The following is a 12895-nucleotide window of genomic DNA, read 5'->3' as shown; positions in this document are numbered from 1 at the left end:
AAAACCCCCTCCCCCAATAAAAACGTAAAATTTCCCATTTTCCCTATTTCACCCCAAAAAAGTTAAAATAAAATATTTTATACACATATTTGGTATCGCCGCGTGCGTAAATATCCCAACTATTAAAATAAAATGTTAATGATACCATACGGTGAATGGCGTGAACGTAAAAGAAAAAGTCCAAAATAGCTTCTTTTTTTATAACATTTTATTACCAAAAAAATGTATAAAAAATGTATTAAAAGTTTTATATGAGCAAATATGGTATTTAAAGATCATGGTGCAAAAAATTAGCCCTCATAACGCTGCTTATATGGAAAAATGAAAAAGTTATAGGTCTTCAAAATAGGGGGATTTTAAACGTACTAATATGGTTAAACAGTTTGCGATTTTTTTTTTTTAGCGCAACAGTTATAGAAAATTAGGTTATCATGGGTATAATTTTAATCGTATTAACCCAAAGAATAAAGAACATATGTCATTTTTACCGTAAATTGTATGGCGGGAAAACGAAACCTTCCAAAATTAGCAAAATTGTGGTTTTCTTTTTAATTTCCCCACACAAATAGTATTTTTTGGGTTGCACCATACATTTTATGGTAAAGTGAGTGATGGCATTACAACACACAACTGGTCGCGCAAAAGACAAGCCCTCATACTAGTCTGTGGATGAAAATATAAAAGAGTTATGATTTTTTGAAGGCGAGGAGGAAAAAACTAAAACGTAAAAATTTAATTGTCCTTAAGGTCCAAATGGGCTGAGTCCTTAAGGGGTTAATAGACAGTGGTTGCCATTGCATTTGGCCATTAGGAGACCATTTGAGATTGACAGGAAAAAATAATAATAGCTAACCCCCTTATGTTAATAAACAGCCTGATTCCCCAGCATGAAATAAGATAACAAGAACCATGGGTATCTTAGGATGACGGATAATCGACAGAACTTACACTAAATCTGCGAGCTGTCACACTGAAATATACATGTTTACTACTCTATTTATTTATTTATTTATTTATTTTTTAAAATGGAATTACAAAAGGATGATAGCATGTTCAAATCCAGCATGGTGCCGTATTTGAAAGAAAATTGTCTATCGTATAACAAGGATAGGTAAAGTGACAGCTGTAAAAACAAATATGTTCTGAGTTCTGGAAGTCTCCAAAGAACGTTTTTATTATTCAGTTAATTAGTGAACTAGTTCATTTATTAATTTTTGTATTTATTTAATTATTTACTTATTGTTTGTTTTACGAACTGTGCAGCAAGTTGTTTTTTTTTCCTGATATAACACCTACTGTGGTTACTTAAAGAATTTCCAAAAATATCTTGGATTATGAAGGACACGTCAACTCCTGACGAATGGCAAATGTATTTACCGTTGTTTAAATCAAAATGCATTGGGTTGTGTGTGTGTGTGTGTGTGTTTATTATTTTTTTTTTTTTTTACATCTGGCAGCTATGCTGTTGGCCTCCCCAAGGGGCTTCAAGATTGTTCAAAATATTACTGTTTCCCATTGTGTAGAATCAAGCTGACATTTTTTAAACACCAATTGAAAGACACATTTTTATTATAGCTCAAATTTAAAGAAATGTGTCTCCGGTCTTGGGTTTGTTTTGGCCTTTGTAGTCTGGGTTAATATGGGGCAAAGAAATGGTAAATGTGCATCAATACTGATAAATGTAAGGTTATGCACCTGAGGAGGGAAATGCACGCCACTATTATGTGGTGTCCCGGTACCGCATCGTATACGGTACCTATGTATGTGTGGGTCCCCATAGCCAGAGTCCCTAGGACGTAGGGATCCCTGTAATGTAGTTTACCCCTTGTCGCCTCTATTCCAGCTCATAGACCAGTAATTTATTCAAGGTTAATATAAATATGGTAATATAGATGTAAATAAATTGTTAATTACTTGTTCCATAGCGTTGCAGGACCTGCGGGTCACGTGACTAGGTAAACTCTATGGTATTCTGCTTAAGGACCTTTGGAGGCCCTGTGACATAAGCAATCCCATTACTCTCTGTAATGGTGAGTGACAGATGTTCGGACCAATTGGATTTGCCCCGCCACCTGCCCATATAAGGGAGCGGCGGCCATGTTTTCTCTCTCTTGTTCCTGGGCTGTCAAACGAGAAGGACCTGTACAGCAACTAACGCAGTGAGTTAGGCCGGAGCCTATTTGGCTGAATCATTCCAAATATAGAGTGTATCAATTCCCAGACACTCTGCAGCATCACCGGACCTAATAATAACCCTAAATCCGGACGGATCTGCAAATATCTACCCTAAATTCAGACACTATAAATAGCTCAAGGTCCGCAACAACTGTCAGTCACTAAGCAACATTAGGACTGTTTATATGAGACTGTTACTGTGCCTTGGATGTATCGCAAGTAAAGTTGTTCAAGTTAAATCTTCTTGTGGACCTTCAGTCATTTCATGCACCTATCGTTACTGGGAAGGGCGGTGATAGGCCGGAGCATTGCCTCAGCATACCAGCCCACAGCCTGGCATCACGAACTATAGGGTTAACAATAACCGCTCATATAACTATACCATACCACCACTACCATACACCCCCCAAGGGCTACCACAATTACATGCTAAACACTGAGTAAAACTGACAAGGAGAAAAGACTTGGGGATAACAGTGGCCAGCAAACTGAACTCCAGCAACCAGTGCCAGGCAGCTGCTGCCAAGGCAAATAAAGTCAAGCAATGCACCGATAGGGACACAAAAAAAATCACGTGATAATTGATCCTTTTCTTACATCAGTACTCAGACAACGTATGGTATATCGTGTAGACCAAATATAGAAAAAAGACACAGCTGTGCATTGTCAACTGCTTCTCAGCACAATTACAAAAACTAACAGGTAGTTTTGATACATTTTGTTAAATAACTGTACAAGCCCATTTGCCACTTCATGGCCACCTAATTCAAGTGGGTTCCCAATTTAGCATGGCAAGGTGCTGGGTGGCAACCATCATCTACAAAACGTCAGCGCCCATAGGAGAAATAACCAAGTGGTCCAGCAGCCCCGCTTCTTGCAGACCTATCCCCCTGCTCTGATCTAATAGATCATGTGAATGCATTTTGTCTTGCTTCCAGCAGTCCACCCGTTCAGCCTAGACATTTTTAATAAGCAGAAGACTACAAGGATTTATTCCTAGCTTATTCTGGTCTTCTTGCAGAAAGCACATGGTAAAGGGATCTGTTCCCACTGGTGTTGTGGTGTGTGGAGGCCATTGTTGCTGTGGCACAGTTGCCCAGTGCCCGGGGTTAGGTCTGGTAGTGGGGCTTCAGGACCACTGGGTCATTCCTCCAATGGGCACAGGTGTTGAGATGATGGTGGTCATCACCTGGCTCTATGCCATTTTAAGTTATAGACCCACTTGAATCTGATGGCTGTGAAGTAGTGTTGAGCACAAGTATTCGTTAAGCAAATTTTTATCGCGAATATCGGCACTTCACGATTTTGGGAATATTTAGAATATAGTTGTAATGTCCATTCATTTGTTTTTGTATTTTTCTGTTTAGGTGTGTATTTACACACTAGGATGTTCAGAGCAGTTTTCTATTCTTCCTAGGTAGGGAATGGTTAATGCTCTGAACGAATAAAAGCTCTGATATGTCTATTTTAAGCCAGACTTCTCCTGCATTCAGTGCTGGTTATTTAGTTTAATACCACTATGTCTGGTTGTGCAATATTCTGACTATGCTGCTTGAACATTTACCTTCCATTTATCTTGTCATTTTATCTGGGTTTTTAGACATGGTTAAATAGCATGCTCCTTGTATTTTAGTCTGTGTTACATTAGTTGGTTTTAGGATTATGTTTGTTTGTTCTGCTCTGTCTGTGTTCACACTGTGTCTGAGTCTTGCTTGTACCCTGTGCTCTGTATGTTGTATTCCTGTTTGGTATTCTGGAGTCTATTTAGACTCATCCAGTTCTAGTCTAGTGTTTCCTATATTATATTTCCGTTTCCTACTGGGTCAGTATTTTGTCCACATGGTGGAGTGTGTCTGCTGGCCAGTAGCCTATTTAGCTTTATTAATAATGGCCACTCCTTTTGTGGAATGGGGTGTCCAGTTTGTTTGTTCTGTGTCCCAGTGTGAACAATGTCTTATGTTTCCTTATCAGTTTGACTGTTTATATTCTGCCCTGTTAGTATTTGTATCCTGTTTGGTGTTTCTGGATGTCTAGTAGTTTTCCGTTTCTGGCATGTGACTGACCATGTATATAATGTGTTTTTAAGCCACTACACTTTAGCGCATGAAGGGACCAGCGCCCAGTTGTTGATCCATCGTTTAAGATGCAAATTTTTATGCGAAAGTGAACAAACATAGCGTTTACGTGAATTTCGCAAACATAGGGTTAATGATCGTCAATATATTTGTGAAATATCGCAAATTTGAATATGGCCTCTGAACTAGGAATGTGAATATAATTTGATGTGTTGAGGACACTCTGGATGTGGTAGACTGTCCACAATGGTTCCTCCCCCCCCCCAATGTCCACAAGGCCAGTAGCAGTCATTGCATCATTTTAAGAACTTTTGAATACCCTCAGGATTCAGAAACCCAAAAATAGCTGAGCCCCTGACTATGAAACCAAAATGTTGCAGCCATAAAGATTTGCATGAAAAAAATTCAGCACTGCTACATCTGTATCCTAGTTTTATCTCCTAATTTATGTTCACATTACGAATACACCCTAACTATAATTAGTTGCATCACGCATTTTGGGCTTGCAAAATAAGCCAAAAATAATGTCTGGAAAACACAGAATGATCTGGATGATGAATAAATGTAATTATAATTCAGTGTCTTTCTGCTCTTTTCTATCTCATATTTCAGTGTTCTTTCATTATATTTTGAGAGGTTAATTAAAAACTCTTCATTAGTTCATATCTCCAATTATCTAAATTATTCTCTAAATTGAATTGTAGTTCTCTAAAATATTCCCAAAGCTATTTTGATATATACGCAGTTCATAAATTAATTCTTGGGCTGATAAAGAAGGGGAATCAATTGGAAAATAGTTAAGAGGATACAAATACAGTATGAATATATAATAAATAGGGAACACTATGTTTACATACAATTCTAATCTAATTTGGCATTGCAGATGTACCACGGATCAAGAATCCCACAAATAGGTCTCTCGCTCTGCCACCTCTTCAATAATACAACAGTATACAGATTAAAAAGTGTTCAAGCAATTTGTTGAACATATTTTCCCCAGCTGTAGATGTTTTTGTTCCTCCTATACTTGAAAAGCACTTGTAATGTCTGGTTCAGGAAATTCTTGCATTCTCCATGTCGGAGCATCTTAACTCCTTGGCGAAATATGTTGTTCAAGCCGCTTCGGCTTTGTGGAAATGTGCCACACATGACCGGCAAGCTTTTGCTATTATGCTGTGCTCGCTTCATAGATGGTGGGTGTCAGCTGCTGTCAGCAGTCATTAGCTTCTTAATTGCCACAATTTAAAGCAGCATTTAAAGGGGAACTCCGCCCCTAGACATCTTATCCCCTATCCAAAGGATAGGAGAAAAGATGCTTAATAGAGGGAGGTCTGGCTGCTGGAACCCACCACGATCTCCAGCATGGCACCCCAGTAATATGCTGCACATAGCAAACTCCACTCCATTCCAGATTACAGGCAACCACAGCCCACTCACATAGATATTAATGGAGGAGGGCGTGATGACCACGGCCGGCCGAAGCCTAGCACAGACGGTGTTCTGAACATAAATGTTTAGAACTCCAGGGTGCCAGAGTGGAGATCGCGGGGTCCCAGTGGCCAATCCCCTTGATAAAACATCTTGTCCACTATCCTTTGGATAGGATAGGGGTAAGTTGTCTAGGGGCGGAGTACCCCTTTATGACAACCAGTGACAAAAGTAGTGCTGCCAGCTGTCCAATCAGCAAACCCCCGCACCCCTCCTCAAATGTGACTGCGGGGTACTCATCAGTTTCCATGGCAGCTGTAGGCCTTCCTAAAGCTCTATGCTGGCCAACAGATCTACTAGAAGAGCATTGATCTGATGGCCCAATGCTATGCAATCTTTTGGTTGCTTATACAATTTCCATTAGGGGGACTTAAAAAGTGTAAGAAAAATATGTTTTTAAAAATAAAAATAAATTATCTCCCACAATAAAAGACAAACAAACATTTCAACCCCTCCTTTTTCCATCACAGAACAAAAATGAGCAATCAGCCTTGAAGACGGAAACATTTTAAAGTTTAGAATAATAAGAATAATTGTAACCATATTTATTTAGCAAATAAAAGTTTTGCTTTTTAATACACATTAAAGGGTTATTCCGCCCCTAGACATCTTATCCACCATCCTTTGGATGGGGGATAAGATGTCTAGGGGCTGAGTATCCCTTAAAAGACACAGGGGGTAAATGTACGCTCTGCACCTGCTCCCCTTCTATGATGCATCTGAGGAGCTGAGCGTGTGTCATAGCGGGATGGTCTCAGTCAAAGTTGATTGCAGCTTCTAAAATGTAAAAAAAAAAACTAATCCTGGCTGCTCCGTCGGGCTGATCGGGACCACCGCGGTGAGATTACGGTATTCCGATCAGTTGTGAAGGCCTTCCATTTGGCACTCTTATGCTCCCATCAGCCATAGCAGTCTGGAGCAATGAATAGCCAATAACACTGATCAATGCTGTTCTATGGAGCAGCAATGGACAGTATATGCAAACAGAAGGTTCCCTAATTAAAGTTTTAAACTCTCACCTTTTTCCCATAAAAAAATGTATAAAAAATTATATATATATATATATATATATATATATATATATATATATATATATGTAAACAAAAATACATGTAAACATATGTAGATTTTTGCTCGCGTAAAAGTCCGAACTGTAAAAATATAATGTTAATTAAGCTGCACGGTCAATGGCATATACGTAAAAAAATACCAATAAAATGTTCAGAATTGCTTATTTTTAGTCACTTGGAAACCCATAAAAAAATTATAAAAAGCAATCAGAGTCCTATCACAACAAAAATGATACCAATAAAAATTTCAGATAGCTTCACATGTCCTTGTATACAGAAAAATATAAAACTTATAGGTGTTAGAAGGTGACAATTTTAAACATACTAAATTTTCGTATAAATAGTCATAATTTTTTAAAAGAAGTAAAACAAATCAAAACCCATATAATTTAGGCATCATTGTAATTGTATGGACCTACAGAATACAGATAAGGTATCAATTTCTGCTTATCACTTATTCTGACATCCACTGCTCAGGAAGGGGCGTGTCTGAGGCAAGCACTGAGCCCGCCCTCACTCACTTCAACCCTGAGTCTGCAGTGCTGTGCTGGGTCTCTCCATCCAATCACTGCAGGCTGCTCTATAACCCCCTTCTCCCTATGTTTAGACAGGAGTATGATAGGACAGGAGTGAGCACAGAGAAGCGCTAGTCCTGCCCTCACTTACTAGACTTTGTCTTAGCCCGTGTTTCAGCTGGGACAGAGATGATGCTACAGCTATACATAATTATGTTCTGAATGATATGTGGCCCCAGTGATCTTTTTTTTATTTTATTTTTTATAAGCCTTAATGTCTATAAAATGAAGATAATATCTTATTACTTCTGAAGTATATTAGAACAGTTAATGCTTGGCCAAGATTGGAAAATATAAAAAGTTTTGGATTCTGACAGTGCCCATTTAAAATAACTTCTTTAAACAATAGTTTAATTTTGCATTTTAATTATGTGTGGTTAGTAATATTTTTTCTTTAAAATCCACATAAAAAGTCAAAAACTTTGCTTTTTTATTTTTGTATATTTTGAAATTTCCTGTTGCTTTCTACATATACAAAGAAATGGTAACACTTTAAGTTTTACTGTCATCTAAGCTCCCAGAATGAAGAAAGACAAAAATAAATAAAAATACAAGAGAATTAAAGCAAATGAGATTAAAATTATGACTTTCAACCGATACATGTGTCATTTTCCCTTTAAGTTTACTGTTTTGTGAAATTTCAGCCAAAGTAATATAACTTTTTTTTTCTTATTTTTAAACTGGAATAATAGTCATCATCATTAGGTACGACAAAAAAAATGAGTTCATGGATTTTTCAAAATATGAATACTATATTGATAGGTATTTTGTTTGCTACCACGATTTGCATTGGAAAAATCAAAGTTTGTAGACTGAGAGCTATGTACAGTAATTTTGCAGATACATGTTAGATCGTTTTAAAAGCCCCGAGCAATGTATTTAAAAATAGCTTCATGCTGTTTGGTGCTAATAATGCAACATCAAGTAAAACGTATTTTCATAAAAATTTCAATATTTTCGACTTTGGAGCGAACAGCATCTAGTAAGTCTGCAATAACTGGTGAATAGATTTGTCAGGTGTAAAGCTGCATAACTTGGTGTTTCTAGGCCCCTTAACAAATTATGCAATAGGCCCATACCAACCCTGTGCCATATATAATACTAGTGTCCTCTTATGTGGCAAATGGACCTTTGAGCAGCTTAGACACCATGATTTAATTGCAACTGCTACCTCTCCATGTGGGTTACATGGACCCTGTAGGAATACCAAGTGCTGCCATTTTTTCTGTTATTAGCCTATGTCAGGCATTTCATCAGGGGGCATGTGAAAGCGAAGAGGACCAAGAAAACCCTAATCTGGTAAATAAATTTGGGTCTGGGGTCTTAAACTGATCAACAGGTTTGTCAATTTAGATATTTAGTTTAGGTCTGATTATTTAAGCATTTAGTCTGGAGTTTAATAGTTTAGGATTCTAGGCTAGGCTCTGACAATTTACGGTTCTGATCTGTGGTATGATAATTCAGGGTTCTGGTCTGGGAATTTGAAATTTAGGCATCTAGTCTGGGGTCTGATAATTAAGGATTCTGATCTGGAGTCTGATAATTTAGGGTACTGGTCTGGGGTTTAATAATTTAGGCTTTTGATTTGGAAGTCTGAAATTTAGGATTCTGGTGTGGAAGTCTGAAAATTTAGACACATAAGGGGAGATTTATCATTGCTTTTAGAGCATTTTTTTTGTCTATGTTTTGGTGCAGTTCAGGCGCAAGCAGCATATTTAGCGACTTTTATGCGTCTTTTGATATAGACAGTTTCACTCTTTTTGCCTACCCGTAGAACCTTTTTGACCATGCAGTGGTCACATATTTATAATTTGCGACTTTTGTCAGAAGTCGCTATTTTGTGCGTGAAGGTACATTTTTAGGCAAAAAGGTACACCACCTACCAGTAGACATGAGAATCATTTCTACCTTCCGCAATTCAACCATTAACCTCTTGTGGACGACAGCATCTCACTCCCCTTCAATGACACGTGCTCAGGAGCTGAGCACAGGTCATAGCTAGGTGGTCCTGCTGGCTATCTGCCACCAGGACCCATATCTAATGCCAGACATCACCGATTATGGTGATGCCCGGCTTTAACCCCTTAGACACTGCAATCAAATTTGATTGGAGCATCTAAAATGCAAGTAAAAATGGCCCGGCAGCTCTGTGAAAGTAAGTAAAAACACTTAACCTGCCAAATTCAGGACCCGGGAAAGTGTCTACTTTCCTCCCTCACAAGCGTCTAGAAAAAGTGTATGTGGTAGAGCTTTTCCCACCACAGCAGAGCTGTGCAAAATTCATCATCCTGCTGCACCTTCTTGATAAATAAGACGCACGCTAGTCAAACCCACCACCCAAATAAACATGGGAAAATAGCTCTATCGTAGACATTCTTTGATAAATCTGGGCCATAGTCTTGGGTCTGAACATTTAGGCAGTCTGGGGTCTGATAGCTAAAGGGGTATTCCAGGATTTTTTTTTATTTGACTATGCTACAGGGGCTGTAAAGTCAATTTAGTCCATAATATAGTGTCTGTACCTGTGTGTGACGGTTTTCTCACAATTCTTCTGTGATTTTAACCCCACTATTTATTTTTACCAGCATACAAAATGATTGTTGTCTCGGATTTTTCCCAGCTTGCAATGCGGCCAAGACCTGACTCACTAGTCAGCTGATGACAGGGAGCCTGTCTGCTTCAATGGGTGGAGGGTTCAATCTGCAACTAATGCAACAGCTGTAGGCACCCTGATTGAAAACCACAGGTCTTTTGTTTCAATGGGTGGGGTGGCTGATGTGTGGGAGGGAGGAAAATGGCATTGTGGGATTTGTAGTAAAAAAAAACATAAGTCAAACAGGAAATACAAGTTCACAAAAAGCTAGCCACAGTGTTATGGTAATCTCATGGCATAGCCAATTAGCCCCTGGACAAGTGCAGATCCTTCCTAAGCATGTCCATTACTGTCTGCCAGGTACATACTAAAATCACCTTACGGTGGATAACCCCTTTAAGGCATTTAATCTGGGAGCTGAAAATTTCATTTTCATTGTCAGATAATTTAGAGGCTTGATTTGGTATCTGAACAAATGTTGTATACTCTGGAGTAATATATTAGTGCTTAACTGTTTGTTACCGTAGATTGTTTTCCTAAACCTGTAAGAGTAGGGACACTTTTGAAAAAGTAGTTGCAGTTCATTATTTTAAAATAATTTTTTTTTTTTAAAGTCTCCCTCTCTTAAATTTTACACACAGCTGATTAATGTTTGTAGGGGGCCCATCCAAACGTTTGCTATGTATTCTCACCTTTTGTATCTACATTTCTGCTTGAGAACCTTTACTATATAATGTCTGTATTATGGATTCACCTACTGTACGATTGTGAATTAAACAATTAAATAAATATGGGCAGTAGCAGAAATAGTTTGTTACACATTTCTTATACATTGTATTGGAGAAATATATTGATACAATGGCATAAAACAATTTAATAGCTTACTGGTGGAGTCTTGAAGATATAGAAAGTTGAACCCTTTAGTACCAGGAACTTGAATTTATAAATGTGCGATCCATCTGACCCTTGTACTTTTTCACTCACCCAACCCATGTGTAGAATCTGTAAAGAGTAGGAAAAATGTGGTAAAGTCAACAGAAATTTTGTAAGCAGCTAAAAATAACAATTAGAATTTTATCAATAAATTTCAAGAAAATGTTCAATCTAATTGTGACATCTTAATTTTATATTTGTGACAATAAATAATAGCTGATGTGTGGAGTAAATAAATCAACATTTATGAAAAGATAAATTCCATTTTAACATGCTTCTGAACTGAAGTACTTTCTGACAGGGTAAAACCAATTTTATATGTTTGTCCTATTTTTCCTGTTTTTACATGATAAAAGGGAAAGGGGATGTTTATAATTTTTTATAACTAAATTTATGTATAACACTATTGCAATGCAGCATTTTTGCGATCTAATAGGACTCCTAGTCCATTTCTAGATGTACTAAGATGGTAGACCTAGGGACCGCTTATTACTCCACAATCGCATTATATGGGGGTTAGCAGAGGAGGCTGCCATGGTCCCAATTGAATGCCATATCTAGAAGATTAAATGGTCAGGACTGGAGTTATCTTGGATCCCAGATCCTGCTTGCAGGTGCACAATGTAATACAAGGGTCACTCAATTTTTTTAATTATTAAAACATCTTTTCTAATTTGGTTTTATTTTCTGATTGTAATTTGTTTTTTATTTAATTTTTTTAATTTTTATTCATGGGGCTACCATCCTGAGCAGTGTTTTTTTTCTAGCATTTAGAGATATGCTTTTCAGCAGGCCATAACATAAGCAACAATAAACAGGACTTATGATGAAAAGCAGGAGAATGCTGGAAATAGCTCTGCACAGAACAGAGACTCTCAGCTTAGATTTATGCCTAGTGGCCATAATGGGAACTACAAGATTTCAGGATTATGTTTAAATATACATAGTAAAAGTTAAAATTAGGGAGGAAAAAAATAAAAGAAAATGTATAAAAAATATGGTTAACAGAAAAACTAGTTCATACTCTGGTGACACATTCCCTTTAACTTGTCTCTTGACTGAATGTAGTCAGTGATACATGTGTTGAGATTACCAGCTTTTCATAGCCCACATGACGTTCTGTCACTAAGTGTAATCAATGTGTAAGTCAATGAGAGGAGACACAGTGATTGTTATGTAAACTAAGCCTTTTGAGTGAATTTTTTTTTTTTTTAAACATATTTTTATTAAATTTCCAAATTTTCCAACAACACTCGGGCAGTGTCCGAGGCAATCAAACAATAATATTAGAGTACACATTATACGTTCTTTGCAAGTCTCATAAAATAACCCCAACCCTCCCCCCTAAACAACAGAATTCCCTCCAGCAATAGGAAATGTAAACAAGATGAAGTTCGAATTATGCAGGCATCAACCATTCCCCCCAGTACGAAGCATGGTCCATCCAGGCATCCCACCTCCATTTCAGTGCAACAAACAGTGACCCCACTCTGTCTCACTCCCTACATTAGTGGACCTTGAGTCTCCCCAAGGTACCTGCTATCTCCCTGTTGAGGTACCAAGTTGTGTCCCGGAACACCACCATGATCCGTCTTATCTCATCGTCAGTGAGGAATATTGTCATAAACGTCCTCCATTTTTTTAAAAAACCCTTGGCCGATTTGTCCTTAGTCCTCCCCAACTCTGTGACATCAAAAAATAAGTACTTTTTTGTCTGTAAGAAAACCTCTGAGATTGTGGGCACGTCCTGCGTCAACCAGTGTGACAGTAAACATCTCTTCGCCACCAACAACAGCATATGAATAAGCAGCGGAATGGTCATGTCGTCAGGAGCTATATGTAATACTATGAGTTTAGTGTCTAATGTGAGGGATAAGTTCAGTTTCCTATTTAACAACGAGACCAAGTCTCCCCAGAAGTCTCGTGAGCGTGGGCAAGTAAGTAGACCATGAAGAAGGTCCGTCTTATATTCTCCGCATTTGGGAC

At 37.9% G+C, this 12895-nt stretch overlaps 1 protein-coding gene across 1 annotated transcript in view; it reads right to left on the bottom strand.

Annotated features, from left to right (window-relative positions):
* Positions 1-12895, bottom strand: part of SNTG2 (syntrophin gamma 2) — a 528788-nt gene that overhangs the window by 115350 nt on the left and 400543 nt on the right. The window contains exon 12 of the mRNA XM_056564074.1: positions 10862-10978. Within this exon, the coding sequence (XP_056420049.1) occupies positions 10862-10978 (117 nt within the window). The remainder of the gene's footprint in view (positions 1-10861; positions 10979-12895) is intronic.

The sequence above is a fragment of the Hyla sarda genome, chromosome 3, assembly GCF_029499605.1.
Source record: "Hyla sarda isolate aHylSar1 chromosome 3, aHylSar1.hap1, whole genome shotgun sequence".
Classification (NCBI taxonomy): domain Eukaryota; kingdom Metazoa; phylum Chordata; class Amphibia; order Anura; family Hylidae; genus Hyla; species Hyla sarda.
This window is presented reverse-complemented; position numbering and strand designations above follow the sequence as displayed.